The sequence below is a fragment of the Dromiciops gliroides genome, chromosome 2, assembly GCF_019393635.1.
Source record: "Dromiciops gliroides isolate mDroGli1 chromosome 2, mDroGli1.pri, whole genome shotgun sequence".
Classification (NCBI taxonomy): Eukaryota; Metazoa; Chordata; class Mammalia; order Microbiotheria; family Microbiotheriidae; genus Dromiciops; species Dromiciops gliroides.
Window position 1 is genome coordinate 34,916,526 of NC_057862.1, and position 15,167 is coordinate 34,931,692.

The window sequence follows — 15,167 nt, forward strand, 5'->3', positions numbered from 1 at the left end:
TACGGGGCACACCCCCCTCCTCATCCTAATGTCCCTCCTTTGGATGTGGTTTTCCATTTTCATAAAACTGATGCCCAGAAGAAATCCCACTGTTCTGAATGAAGTCTGACCAGGGCAAAGGATGATGGGACTACTTCACAGAATCACGGATTTCGAGATGGGAGATCATCTCGTCCAACCCCTCATCTTGGAGGGGAGAAATGGCTCAGGTGGGGTTCTGGGCATAGTGAGCAGTCAGAATTTGAACCCAGTTCCTCTGACTCCAAATCCAGTAGGAAGCCCACACGGATGAAATCACATTGTCTTCAAGTGTTTAATTTCGGCAAAAAGAAAGAGGAAACACAATGGCGATCGCAGCATCAGTCTAGTCAATTTTCTACACTAGTAGAGAGGAAGAACAGAGATTCAGCACCGGGTGTTGTGTGATTTCTCCAATTAGGGAAAGAGCCAAGTAAGGACCATAGTCTTTATTAAGAAGACCACAATCGGTATGATGGGAACCGGGCCATGGTTCACCTCACTGGGGGTGGGGTTGTTGAGTGTGAGCCTGTAGGACTTGTACAAAACTGATGGGACTGGCGGCCTATCAGAGACCTCTGCACCCAGTCCTGAGGTGGGGGTGGGGACTGACTGAAAGATGAGCCCCTCACCAGCCAGCCTGGGCCTGTCCCTTTGTCCCCTGAGAGACTAGGAAGAACAGCTGACGCCTATACAAGCCTTTAAGCTTTGAAAAAGCACATTACAAAGATTAACTCATTCTGAGCCTCACAACAATCCTGAGAGGTAGGTCCTGTAATGATCTCCGTTTTACAGATGAGGGAACTGAAGATCAGATAAATTAAGTGACTTGCTCAGGATCACACAGCTAATTTTAACCTAGGTCTTCCTGACTCCCTATCCTGTGCTCTAACCATCCAGGCAGGCTGGAGCTGTGTGGGGGGGCAGCCCATGCAGGGATCCCCTCTACAGCATCATGGACAAGTGGTTGTCTAGTCTCTGCTTGACCTCTGGGGCAGCCCATTCCACTTTCTGATCACTCATTTCCCACACCCACATCCCCAAATCCCCCCCTTACTTTCCACTTACCCTGTGTGTGTATGTGTGTATGTGTGTGTCTGTCTCTCTCCCCTCTCTTCCCAATTCAACTTCCTCGTACACCATCTGCCTCCCATAGTCTACACTTTAGTCTGCTTGCTTCTCCCCCTGTACCCCTGCCCCACCCCCAGACCCTCATCTTCACCCTCTATACCATTCCTGGTATTTCTTTCTCTGTCTGTCTCTGTCAGTCTCTGTCTCTGTCTCTGTCTCTGTCAGTCTCTGTCTCTCTGTCTCTGTCTCTCTCTGTCTCTCTGTCTGTCTCTCTCTCTCTCACCTGGAACAACCAGCCACTTTTTCCCCCATCAGATACTTCCCATTCTTCCAGGGGCAGACAACACCCCACCTCCTCCAGATTCTTTCTCCTCTGAGCTCCTACTGTAAGGGACACATCCTTTGGCTCTTAATTTCTTAATTGGTGTGTGTGTGTGTGTGTGTGTGTGTGTGTGTGTGTGTGAGAGAGAGAGAGAGATTGAGAACTAGCTGGAAAGGGCTTAAAACAATGTCAGAGCTGGAAGGAACTTGCTGGGAAGAAACTTGGAAATCATCCAATCTAACTCTTTAATTTCATGAAGGGGAAACTGAGTCAGAGACTCTTACTGCCTATACTGAATTAAGGACAGAACTGGGACGAGCACCCAAGCCTCTCCTGACTCCTGATCCCGGCTCTTCCTATCCCATGTGCCCGACTTCCCACCTCCCCAGGTGTGGCCCCTTACAAGCGGTGGAGAAGGTTCACAGCGGAGGCCATGTGAGCCGGCCCCAGAATTGGAGTCCAGGGGGTTAAGAGGGCATCTCTTCCAGGGCAAGGGGCATGGCCCAGAGTGGGACAGAGGGGAGGGGGTCGAGGCAGGCTGCTTCCTCAGAGCTTCTCCAGGTAGGAGCCTGGCACAAAGCCCCTCTGCCCATTCCTCTCAACTGTCCACCATCCATCTTCCCCCTCCAGGATGACCACCAGGATGTCTCCAGCGGTGATGTCCAGCTCATCAGCATTCTGAAATAGACTCATGAAGTCAGCAGGAACCTGGAAAGAGCCAACCTCCCCCCCCCCCCCCCAGAGGAACCTATAGCCTCATCTTAAGTAGTCCATGTAAGGGGAGCTCACTACCTCCTAAGCCAGCACACTTCACTTTGGGCAACTCTGGTCTTTAGTTTCTGCTTATATTGAGCTGAAACCAGATTCCCTGCAATTTGTGCACCCCCCCCCATCTCCACCCTCCATGTGCTATGTCCAGTTCTGCCCTCAAGACCCAAGCTCCCCCCAGCCGTCAAAGACTTGAAGACAGCGTCATGTCCTCCCCTTCTCTCCATCCTACACATCCATTTCCTCCTCCAGATCCTCTGGCAAGCTGATTTATATCAGGGGGGTTAAGAGGGAAGGAAGCATTTATTAGGCACCTACTGTGTGCCAGGCCCTGTGCTAAGCACTTTACAAATACTATCTCATCTGAGCCTCACAACAGCCCTGCGAGGTAGGTGCTGTTCTATAACCCCATTTTACACATGAGGAAACTGAGGCCCTTGCCTCCTACTCACCTGGGCCGTATAGTCATAGAGCACCCTGTAGTCCTGGGTGGAGGTTTGGGGGGCTAAACTAGCATGCATAATGTCTGCGTAGACAATGTCATTCTTCTGCACAGGGGCGGAGATGAGGCCTGCCCAAGAAAAGTGGGGTGAACTTCCCTGAGAGGGCAAAGCCGATGGACCCCCCAGGAGCCTCCTGAGAAGCCCCCACCCCCAAACCGCGTCCCCCCAACCTAGATTGAAAACTCCTCGAGGGCAGGAATTGACTCCAGTCTGAGCTAAAATCGACCTCTGGCCTGTTCTAATCCACACCCCTCCGTGAAACCTCAGACCCTCCTTTTTCTCTACACTTTTGAGATGTGTGAAGGACTTTAGGTGAGGCCTCCCAGGGAGGAATTGTCCTTTATGGAAATTTCTTCCCTTTTTTGAGTTGCCTGGAGCCCAGACCAGTTAAGTATCTTGCCTTGGGTCACACAGCCGGAAGCGTTAGAAGCCCGACTTCTTTGCCTGAGGCTGGCTCTCCATCCTAGCTGCTGGTGGCCTCTAATCTAGTGTAGTCTGCTATAATCGATTAGGGCCCCCCCCCTCGATTTGGGGATCTCTCTCTCTCTCTCTCTCTCTCTCTCTCTCTCTCTCTCTCTCTCTCCCTCTCCCTCCCTCGTCCTCCTCCCCCCCCACACACACACATACCCCCTCCCTTGGTTTCTCCCTCTTTCTATGGTCCCACTTGCTTCCTCTCCCTCACCTCCCTTCCCGCCTCATGCCCTCACTCTGTACTGAAATCCAGTCTCCCTTGGCATCCCCTAGTCCTGCTGGGGAGCACGCAGGCCTGTCCTTGGGGCCGCTCCCGCTGATAATGCTCGTGCCCTTCTCACTGGGGCCAGCCCTCGGGCCAACAATCCCTGCCTGGTCTGGGCGCCAGACTCTTAGGGGAAGCGCCTCAGCTGCTCTGGGCGCCTTCTCTGCTTTCCCTCGCACTCACTTTCCAAAATTAAACGCAGAAAAATATCCCCAGCTGTTGTCCGGGGCCCCACCCGGGCCCAGAAGCGCAGGGTCTCCGCACGCCGACGGGGCCGCTAAGCCGGCCTCAAATAGCTTTTGGGAAAGTCCCAGAGCGATGAGGGGGGAGTCGGGAGACCTGGGTTCTACCAGGAATATTCCGGGGGACTTTTGGAAAGTTGCTTCCCTTCTCTCTGCTGATGTCCCACGCTCTGTGGCTCGCTCGGTGTCATCTCCTCGTCCCTCCTTCCATTCCTCCGCTCGGCTACTCGTACCAAAGGCCCCTGGGAAGGCCCAGCACAAGGAGCAGGGACCCACGCGCCCCTTTTCTGCCCCCCCCCCCCCCCGGCCAAAGCTCCGAGCTTTTATCCGGAAAGGACGGCACAGTTACCTGAAGGAGGGGCGGAGGGGACAACGTTCTCGGTGGAGTTTTTGGGGCTTCCCTGTAACAGCCCGGAGAACCTGTGCGGTCAGAAGGAAAGATGGCTGGGAAAAGTCTCCCTCAAGACCCCGGAGCAAGCAGCCCACATTGATGTAGGGCGTAGGGCTTTACACTGGCTTTCTTTCTGACACCTGGAGTCGGGGAATGTATGTTTCAGCATGCGGATGGAGACCGCGGAGGATCAGAGAGGGGAACGCAAAGCCTCAGAGCTGAGATTCCAGTCAAGCTCTCCCATCTCTGGCCCGGCAAGGGTAAAAAAAAAAAACAAAAAACGGGACTACAGGTATTCTCTTGGGTATTGAGGACAGAGCTTTATGGTCACAAGACCTGGCTTCCACTCTCGGCTCTGCCACTGTGGGATACCAGACATTGTTTCATCCCTTTGGGATTCAGTTTCCTTCTCAGTAAAATGTGAGGGTTGGCAGACTACCAATCTATCAATCAGTTAGCACTTATTAAGCACCTACTATGTGTCAGGCACTGTACCAAGAGCCAGGGCTACAAAAAGAGGCAAAAGACAGTCCCTGCCCTTCAGGACCTTACAATCCAACAGAAGAGACAACATGCAAACAAATATGTACAAGGCAAGATCTAGGCAGGATAAATAGGAAATAATTAACAGATGGAAGACACTAGATGGAAAATTCTCTTGGGTCACCATCCTCCACAGCCCCTGTGGGCAGGGATTTCTCCTGCTCACCCTCCTCCCAGCATGCTTTTCCTTGGCCTCCTATAGCCTTGGCCTTCTGTAAGTGCCCACCCCTTGTCCCATTTCACAAGCCCTGACCATCAGCAAGTCTTCACAGCATCACAGGCTCCCTGAGCTGCAAGTGACCACAAAGGTCATCCATTCAGCCAGAGCAGCCCCCAGACAGGGGCTCATCCAGCCTACATTTGAATACTTCCATTGATGGGGACCTCATTATCTATCAACTGTGATTATCAGGAAGTTTTTCCTTTTCCAAGTGAAAAATCTTTCCCCTCTAACTTGCTGTCATTGTTTCTCATTCTTTGGTGTCAAAGACATTTCTTTTCCAGGCTGGCCCTTCAGACACATGAAGGTGGTTACCACATCTCCCTTCTCCAAGCCAAACACCCCCAGTTCTTTCAAACACTGAGGAGTGTAGGGTCTCCTCACATGGTTTTTCTTCTCTGGCTGCATTTGAGCACCTTAATGCTCTTCCTAAAATATCATGGCCAGAACTGAAGGCAGCACTTCAGAGGTGTGGCCTGGCATGGGAGGACTATCACCTCTTCTGGCTTTCTTAAGACAGAGTCCTGGGGTCAGATTAGGATTTGGGGGCTACCTTCTTTTGTTGATTTTCATTGAGCTTGTAGTCCACTAAGACTCCTGGATCTTTTTCATACAATCTGTCACCTGGCCACCCCTTTTACCTGTCTTAACTGATAAATTGAAGGCAAACCCCATCACCCAGGGGGTATTCGTATTTTATTTGGGGGAACTCAAAGACCCAAAAGGCTAAAATTGTAATAGTGAGATCTCTGACACCATCAGAAGCTGTCATGGTAATTCTTTGGAGCCTTTGCTCTTTCCTCCCATCCTAAGTAGCCATCTTTCATTGCTAGGTCTGGTCCTCATGCTCTCCCCTTCCCCACCCCCACCCCCACCCCCATCACACCTGTTCTCAGGAGGGGACACTAGGTTCTCTTATAGTTCTCTCCAGGTGACTCAGGCTCTGAGTCGCCTCTACCAGGAAGTCTACTTTCATGTTGTTAGAAAGTGGATTAGAGGGGCAGCTAGGTGGTGCAGTGGATAAAGCACTGGCCCTGGATTCAAGAGGACCTGAGTTCAAATCTGACCCCAGACACTTGACACTTGACACTGACTAGCTATGTGACTCTGGGCAAGTCACTTAACCCTCATTGCCCCGTCCCCCCAACCCCCCAAAAGTGGAGTAGATTCCTAGAGAGAGCATTGCATTGGATAGAGTACTGAGCCTGGAGTCAGGAAGACCTGAGTTAAAATCTGGCCTCAGACACCTAAATGCTGTGTGATCCTGGCTCAATCACTTAATCTTTGCTTGCCTCAGTTTCCTCACCTGTAAAACAGGGATAATAATAGCATCTACTTCACAGGGATGTTGTGAGGATCCAACAAGATAATGTTTGCTATGTGCTTCATGTAGTACCTGGCACACAGTAGGTGCCCTGTAAATGCTAGGAGCTACTGAGCCTCCAGAAAGTAAAGGCTGAACGACCATCTGTAGGGGCTCCTGGTTGGGGACAGATTGGATGGATGATTCCTAAGGTTCCTTCTAAATGTGGAAGCCTGAGAATCTAGAGGGGCCTCCAGAGGGAGGCCATGTAGGTGGGGAGGGGCCCCCAGAGGGACACGGGCCAAATAAGGGGCAGGGAGGGGTAGTGAGAGGGTAGTGCCAGAAACAGATTGAAAGAAGTGTGGCCCAAGCTGAGTTACCACTTATCATTGAGGGATGGGGGGCAGTATAGAGGCAATGCACTTCCCCATTCCCCACAAGCTGAGCTTTCCCTGGGTGATGAACCGCTCTGTGCCCCAGGAAATAATCAGAGCAGCTCCCATTTCCAGTCCTGGGGGGATGGTGGAGGGATTCATAAACAGGAGCCAAGTTAAAATCAAGACTCTGCTGGATGGCTTGCCAAGTGACCTTGGGTAAGTCACTCCCCATCCCCACCTAGACTAGATGACCTCAAAGCTCCCATCTAGCTGCCCCTGGAAACACATTTTAAAAAAATTTTCTTTTTCCTCTTTGACAATTCCTCGGCCTGAAGTTTGGGGTTTTTTTGACTGGTTTCTCTCACAACCTAGCTACTGTGGGGATGTTTTCCATGACTGCTCCCTTCCCTTTCTAGTAATAGGCCTATGATCCCATTTCATAGGTGACAAGGTAGAGGTTTAGAGAGACTCAAAGACTTGCCCAAAGTCACACCCTTGCCTGGCCAGGGCTCCACTGTGCCCTTCTTCTTGCCCTTCAATGCCTCCTTGCCTGGGTTGTGGAGTATTAGTACGACGGGGAATGGCCCTTTGGAAAAGCCACATCCCAGTGGCCGAAGTTAGGACAAAACCAATTATGCAAGAAAACCTTGTCTGTACTAGGAGGGCACTTGGAGCCATCCTGGGTCTCAGGTGGACTCTAGAGAGAGGAGCCCTGTGGGGGAGGTCGGGGCAAGGAGGGGAGGCAGAGCCCCTCCCTGCCCCAAGAGGATTAAGGTGACCTGACCCACAATATCAGCAGCTCGGGCTGCTTTTGTCCACCTGAGATCTCCCCCAACTTTTAACTTCAAAAGGCTAGCAGGAGTCAGTGTGAAGAAATGGAAAATGTGTCAGATTTGAAGCCACAGGCCCTGGGTTCAAACCTCAGCTGTCCCACGGGTCTATCAGGAGAATTGGACTCTAGGGCCCTCGAGTTGTCATTTCCTCAGTGGGATCATTGCTTGTGCTGACCCAGCTTCCAGCCTGTTCATGCCTCTTGGTGAGGTGGAGGACCCCAAGCCCCTCACTTAGAGGCCCACCCTCTAGTGTGGGGCTTTTGTCCACTGGGCACCTCCAGGCCAGTCCTCAGACACAGACAGCCCAGGCCAACCCAGCTCCGGGCAGGGAAAGGGCTGAAGGAAGGGAAGCCCTCAAGGACAGAAAGTCTACGTCCTGGTAACTTTAGATCTAGATATGGTTGGCTCAGCCTGGTGGGTAACTAATCAATGCTTGTTAATTTCACCTGCCTCCAGCTGTGAGTGCAGGGAGGGAGTGACGTCATCCCTGCCTGGAGCTGGGAAATAATAAGGACTCCTATTTCCACAGCTCTTTGAAAAGAGCCCTTCTCTGGTTGATTTCCTTTCTTTCTTAGTTTGTAGATTTTTACTGATAGCCTTAGCTTCTCTGGAATCTGAGGGTTTACAAGCATTTTCCTCACACACACACACACACACACACACACACACACCTCCCCCGCCCCCAGGGCTGAGGCTGAGGAGGGAGACTCAAAGAGGGGAAGGAATGCGCCTAGGGCACACCGCTAGTCAGTGGTGAAGTGGAGACCTCAGATCTCTGGGTTAGAATCACTGCTCTTTCTGCCAAACCGAAGCACCCAGAAAAGTCTGTGGGAAACCCCTAGGAGTCAGGGGAGGGGGGAGGGGCAGCAAGAGAGACTAGGCCTATTCCCCGAGCCTCATGGTCTGACTCCAGGCAAATGGCCTTGAAGGTCCTCAAGACATCAGCTCTGCTGAACAGGAGTTTGCCAGGGGACAACAGACACAGTGACATGTTCAGTGTCGAACTTTTGTGGCCCCATTTGGGGTTTTCTTGGCAGAGATCCTGGAGCGGTTTGCCATTTCCTTCTCCAGCTCATTTTACAGATGAGGAAACTGAGGCAAACAGAGTGAAGTGACTCGCCCATGGTCACACAGCTAGTAAGTGTCTGAGGTTGGATTTGAACTCAGGAAGATGAGTCTTCCTGACTCCAGGCCCCAAGCTCTATCTGCTCCACCACTACACAGTAAAAGGCACACAGACACACACACACACACACACACACACACACACACAGAGTCCCCACTACACGTGTAGGGAAACAATTGTTTTTCTGTGACCATGACGAAGGCTGAGAGCCAGGGAGGGTGGGAAGTTGTGCCGGGAGCCAGAAATCCCTCAGAGAACCCACTTTGCTCCAACGTGGGAGCCAGGCTGGTTTTCCTTCCTAATCTTCTGGTCACATGAGAATCCATATCATTTTCCTCCTTCCTTTCAGCTTTTCACAAGGGAATAAATGAAGCTTTTTCTAGAGATTTCAATGGGGGAAACCTGAGTCCTGAGCCACAGAGAGGGAGTAACTAACTGTGTGCTCAAAGCAGAATCTGTGTGTGTGTGCGCACATGCATGTGCACATATTTAAAATCACGATTCCACAGTTTGGTGCATGGGTTGGTGATGTGAGCAGAGATGGCAAATCCCTCACTCTGGCATTCAATGCTGTCTGCAACCAACTTGCTTCTTGTCCCACAACTCCCGGCATGTTACTCTATAGGGAGCTGTGATTTCACTGGTAGGGAAATCCCAAGTGAGGAAACTCCCTCTCCCAGCACAGGTTGGCACCTCCAGTGAAGTTGATAGTCTCAGGAAATTCCCTAGGCAGAGGTGTCAGGCATGTAACTGGGAAATGTTTGTACAACATAGATAATGATAGTTTGTGGTTTTTTAAGGTGACAGGCGGCCTCTCCCAGATCCATTTCTATTTGGGTTTGACTCTGTGAGATTGGCTTGCTCAGGGTCACAGAGGCAGAATGTGTCAAAGGCAGAAATAGCCCAGGTCTTCTCATCTTTGAGCCCAGCTCTCTATCTACGGCACTGTACTGCCTCACACAGAACCCTTTCCATTCTCCAGCCAAACCTGACTCCTCGCTCTTCCCCCAAACACACTCCCTTCCTGCAATCTCTACTTCCAGAAATCCCACCCATACTCTCAGGGGGCTCTTGGATACCACCTCCTCCGGGAAGCCTTCCCTGGCCTGCCTTCCTCCCACAGCCAGATCTGAAGAGTCCAAGGCACCTGGATTCTGCCTCCCATTCCAATATCCCAACGGACCCTCTCTTGAGCTTGCTTTTTGAGGTCTTTGAGGTGCTCAGGGTCATGGGATTTTGAGCCAGAACACAGCTGAGTAATCTCATCCAACCCTGGCATGTTACAGAGAAGGAAACTGAGACCCCGAGAGGAGAAGCCCCTCTGACTGACTGCACTATGTCTTAAAACCTTCTCCTCATCTAAGTCTCCCCGACAGCCCCAAGTCCCAAAGATGACAGGTGTTTGCTACATGTTTGTTGAATGAATGAATACATGAATGAGCCAGCTTTGTGTATTATCCCTGAAGAGATGCAGGGGTGTGGGAGCCTTCGGCTCACTGTACCAAGAAGGCTCAGCTCCTCCTCATCAGCAGTGAAGCAGGGCTAAACGGTGGGGGAGGGGGCTCCCTAGGCCACAGGCAGCAGGCTCCCCCGCCCCAGTCCTAAGCAGAGGATTAGCCGGCTGGCTGAACTCCCTGACATCTGGGGTTGGGGAATTCTTCCCTACTGGTAGCTATGGAGGGAGAAAGGCGACTCCGAGAGAGCAAGGCAGCATGATCTTGGGGGAGGATATGAGTATATGCCTGCCGCATTATATGCCAGAAATTGCCTGTTAGAGTTTCATTCCTTTGGGAGTAAGCATTGCCTTCTCTAGGTTCTTTCAAAAGGCCACTCCCCCTGGGATGGGGACCATATGGAATTCCTCAGAACCCAATGTGAATTGGTCTGTTTACCAGCTTTAATCCATGAGAGCAGGAAATTCTGACCCCAGGTGAATCAGAGTAGAAAGATCACTGGATTGTGAGTGAGAAGCCCTAGGTTCAAGTTCTAGCTCTAGGCCTCAGTTTCCCTGTCTATAAAATAAGGGGATTGGACAAGTTGATCTCAAAAGCCCTTCCAGCCCTGCTTAATACTAGGATGTGAGGCTTCCAGGTGGTCAAACAAATGGACCTTTTTGTTGGGGCTAGAATTCATCCTTCCCACACCAAGTGACAGAGGACTTCAGCGACCTGAGTCTCTGCTTCATAAAGTGGGGAGAATAATGGTTATACTTAAAGGAGGAGGGGGAGTGGATGGACTAGACTCACACCAAATAACTCTCTGACCAAGGGCACACCCCTTAATGTCTCATGGCCCCAGGCAAGGAGAGGTGTAGCAGGGGAGGGAATTTCCACAGTGAGAGTTCTCCACATCAGTGAAATCACAAGTCTAGCCTCTCAGTCTGTTTCCTCATCTGTAAAATGGGGATGATGATATCTGCCCTGAGAGACAGGCAGTGCCCATGTGGCAGATAGCAGCCCCCGCCCCCCCCAAGAGGCAAATCTCTGGTTTCAATGCAGCCACCTCAGGGAAGCTAGAACAGAGTTGAGTTTGGCCTCTGACACATCCCAGCTGTGTGTCCTTGGGCAAATCTCTGGACCTTGGTTACCTTCTCTGTAAAACGGGCATAATAATGCTTGATCTATATGTCTCCTAGGATGGGTGGGAGGAAAACATTTTGTAATTCTGAAAGTGCTAAAGTAAACAGGGAATCCTTATATGATTTTGACTCTGGGGCTTCTGTAGGCAACAGACAATTATTCATATCTGTTCTGATGGGAGGGACCATGAAAAGACGAAAGTAAAAGTAGAGGGAAAAACACTTAACGACATTAAAAAGCAAATCAATGCATTGATCACTCTTGACTCCAGAGGACTGATGAGACAATACACCTCCATTGTGAGGCAGACACTGTTTGTATGTGGTCAATGTGTTGACTTCACTTGGTTAACCATTCTTCTTTGGTGTAAGGGGAATTATTTGGGAAAGGGCTGCAGGGAGTGACAAGTTTTTTAAAAGCAGCAATAAGACATTTTTTTAAAGAAGAAGGTGTCAGGAATAGGACAACCTGACCACAGGGCTCAGGGGAAAGATGGCCAGGAAAGCTAGATGAAAAACTCTTCAACTGAAGGTAGCTTGGGCTCCTTATCAATGCATTGCTGCAGGGTCCAGGTAATGAAGGCTTTGGTGTTTGTTGGAACATTTTTTCCCCTCAAGGCCTGTAAGAGGATATCAAGGAAGTTTGCAGGTGCAGAAACAACATGAAACACAGAAGTTGGAAAGCAGGTTAGAAATATAGAACAATAAAAAACCACATTGAGGAGATACTGCAGTAAGGAGACATACAGTACTGCCATAGCTTCACAGAGAAATAAGGGAGCCACAACTCAGCCTCAGGTGTTTTTCAAAGGTCTTGCTGGAACACAGGGGCAAGAGGCCTAGAGTCAAAAGACCTGGGCCTATGAGCTTGGGGGCCAAGGGCAAGACTTTTCACTTGTCTGGCCTCAGTTTCTTCCTCTGCCAAATGAGGGTGATAGCCCTTGCCCTCCCCAGATCACAGTGCCCCAACGAGAGAATGGATATCAAAGCTCTCTCCGCTGCATTCTGCTGGACAAATGTCAGCCACCATGAACCTGAGACCCTAGTCGGAAAATGTCTTGGCCAAGGCCATGCAGAAACTAACAGCAGAACAAGGGCTAGACAGGCTTAGTGGAGGCATCAGGATAGGGGTGGAAACCCTTGGATCATTAAATCTGTTACCTAGAAGAAATACTACGAATTGGGCCTACAGCAAGGGGCATGATGCTGACCTCCTCGGGGGAGATGATGTGGGATATTGCCTGATGAGGATGGAACCTAGACCCTGGGACACTGGTTCAAGGTCACTGATAGAGCTCCTGGGTGTGGGTCACTAGAGCTCACACCAGCCTACCTCCTGGCAGCTTCCCAGTTTGCCTAATTATTGTTACTCACTTGGCTCTTCTGCATCCCAGTTTCCCCCTTTCTCAAATGGGAGAAGGAGAAGCAGTTTGTCACAATGGGTAGAGAGTTGACCTTGGAGTCAGAAAGACTTGGGTTCAAGTCCAGCCTAAACCTCTTAGTACTCCAGGCAATTCTCTCAGTCTATTAGGTTGCAGAATAATTGGGGGGATCTGTATGGGGGCATCCTCTTCCATTGGCAGTTTCCTCACTCCAAAGAAATCACAGGTGAAGACAAAAAAATATTCTTACTAATTAGCTTCTAAGTTCTGCTGTTTCTAATGCGGCTAAAGGGCTTGCAAGTGCCCTAAATTAGGCACCATCTAAATTCAGTCACCCAGGGACAAAGGCACTGCTGCCCCATCTTTGTTGTGGCCTTTTCTAAAAGTGACATAAGTTCTAACAAAGACAAGAAACACTAAATTGGACAGCAGGGCAGAGTCTGCAAAGAAGGATCTTTCTAAGGGATCCCAGCTAGAGAAAAGTCCTGTGATTTGAAGAAAAAAAATGGAGGATACAAGACCTGTGTTATAAACCATAAAATAATGGCAAGTTAAGATGATAATGTATTTTGAGTGTTGACCTACTGTGATGGACTATATTCTTCTCACCAATGCAATGGTACAGAGAAGAGTTCCAGGGAACTCATGATAGAAGAGGATCTCCAAATCCAAGAAAAAAAAAAGAACTGTGGAGTATAGATGCTGAATGAACCATATTATTTCTTTTGTTTTGGGTGCTGTTGGTTTTTTTTTTCTATTTTGAGGTTTTGCATCACTACTCTGATTCTTTCTCTTGTAACAGGATTAATGCAGAAATAGGATTAATGTTATTATGTGTATATATATGTGTGTGTATTTATCTATATCTATATGTATATGTATAGAGATATATAGACATAACCTATATCAGATTACCTGCTGTCTAGGGGAGGGGGGAGGGAGGGGAGGGAGGGAGAAAAATCTGAAATTGTAAAGCTTGTATAAACAAAAGTTGAGAACTATCTTTACATGTAACGGAAAAAATAAAATACCTTATACATTAAAAAAAAAAGAAGAAAAAAAAAGATGATAATGTATTCACGGCACCTTGGGTGCAGACTGCCCAAAATGTGCATTCTCTGGGCCAGTGCAGCCCCTTTGGCCACAGCAACTGCCGCACGAGGGACAGGAATGGACTTAGGCAAGTCCCAGGGCCCCCGCTGGACTCCCTCACCAATCAGCCTCCCAGTCCCCAGGGTCCTCACCTCTTAATCATTCCACAAGCGGGGTAAATGTTGGGACTATGGGAGCCTCCATTGGCATTTCGCTCGTAGTAGTTCTCATAGAGAATGGGTTCTGTGCATTGGTAGAGAAGAAAGGAGGTGAGTAAGAAAAGGTCTTGGTGGCCAACAAAGGCACCTCTCGATCCCGCCCCTGCCCCTCCACCTACTGCTATTGGGCAGACCGAGCCTGGCACTGTCCTGAGAAAGAGGAGGGGGCCCTTCCCAGGCAGGCCCAGCTCATCCTCTAGAGGTAAGGCCACAGGTTAGAGTAGGGGGTCAGGGGGCAGTAGGGATCTCAAAGTTCTCACTACCCTAAGGAAAGGCCCTCCCTGAGCCCTTCCATTCCCTGCTGGGAGATGTAGGGATATCCTCCCATTGTCACTGGTAATAGAGGACTGGACTTGGAGTCAGAAAGACCCTTCTTCAAAGTCTTAGTAGCTTCATAACTTTAGTCTAATCACTTCCCCCGAGCCTCAGTACCCTCATCTATAAAATAAGGGGGTTAGACTTGACCAGCTCCCTTCTGGCTCTGAGTCCCTGACTCAGTGGTCCCCTGGAGCCAAGGGGAATGACTCCCGTGGCTAAAGCATTTTTCTTATGATGCCAACACGGGTCTTGTATCCTTACCCCCATTTTATAGATAAGGAGACTGAGGCACAGAGAGTTATATGTGACTTTCCCAGGGTCACACAGAAAGCAAATGTCAGGGCTGGGCCTCAAACCATGGCCTCTGGACTGGAGGACCCCATTTTCCAACTATGTGGCCCTAATTCTGTGCCCCCAGGGAATGGGCTGGGGTGGGGGGGGAAGGGTCACAGAATTTTGGAGCTAGACAACAGTTTGGCAACCATCCAGTCTAAACCAGGCTGGAAAAAGAATTCCCTGTTGGACAGACACACTGACAAGCGGTCACCAGCTCCTGCGGGAAGTCCTCCCACCCAAGAACTACATCCTGAGGCCGCCCCATTCCACTTACAGTCACTTTTAATCATTAGAAAGGTTTTCCTGACATGGACCCCAAACCAGTCTCTTTGTAGTCATCTCTACTTGTTCTGAGCCCTGGGGTCAAGCAGAAAAAATGGAAGCTGTGCTCTGCAAATACTGGGAAACAGCCTTGTCCCCAGAATCTTCTCTAGGCTGAGCATCCCTAGCTTTCAGGCATGGACGTGAGCCTGGCCATCACACTTGCTCTCCCCTGCCTGCTGTCCAGCTTACCAAGGTCTTTCCTAAAATGTGATATTCAGAATTGAATCCAGTATACTCCATGTCTGGTCTGGTCAGGGCAGAGTACAAGAGGGATGGTTACCTCCTGGGAGGGCCTGGGGACCATCCCACATTCCTGGGGGCTTTGCCTCTCTTCATTCAGCCCAGAATCATCTTCATTTCCCCCCTGACTTGATTCTTATCGAGCTTAAAGCCCATTAAAATGCTTAGATCTTCATCAGATAAACCCAAGTCTAACCATGTCTTCCCCCCTCTTGTACTCACAAAG

The 15,167-nt window shown here is 50.0% G+C and overlaps 1 protein-coding gene across 1 annotated transcript in view; it reads right to left on the reverse strand.

Moving 5' to 3' along the window:
* Window positions 1-309: 309 nt before the first annotated feature.
* Window positions 310-15,167, reverse strand: part of PSTPIP1 (proline-serine-threonine phosphatase interacting protein 1) — a 102,979-nt gene continuing 88,121 nt past the window's right edge. The window contains exons 12-15 of the mRNA XM_043980696.1: window positions 13,658-13,748; window positions 4,010-4,080; window positions 2,632-2,750; window positions 310-2,089 (exon numbers count right to left, since the gene is read on the reverse strand). Of these exons, the coding sequence (XP_043836631.1) occupies window positions 1,958-2,089; window positions 2,632-2,750; window positions 4,010-4,080; window positions 13,658-13,748 (413 nt within the window). The 3' untranslated portion in view covers window positions 310-1,957. The remainder of the gene's footprint in view (window positions 2,090-2,631; window positions 2,751-4,009; window positions 4,081-13,657; window positions 13,749-15,167) is intronic.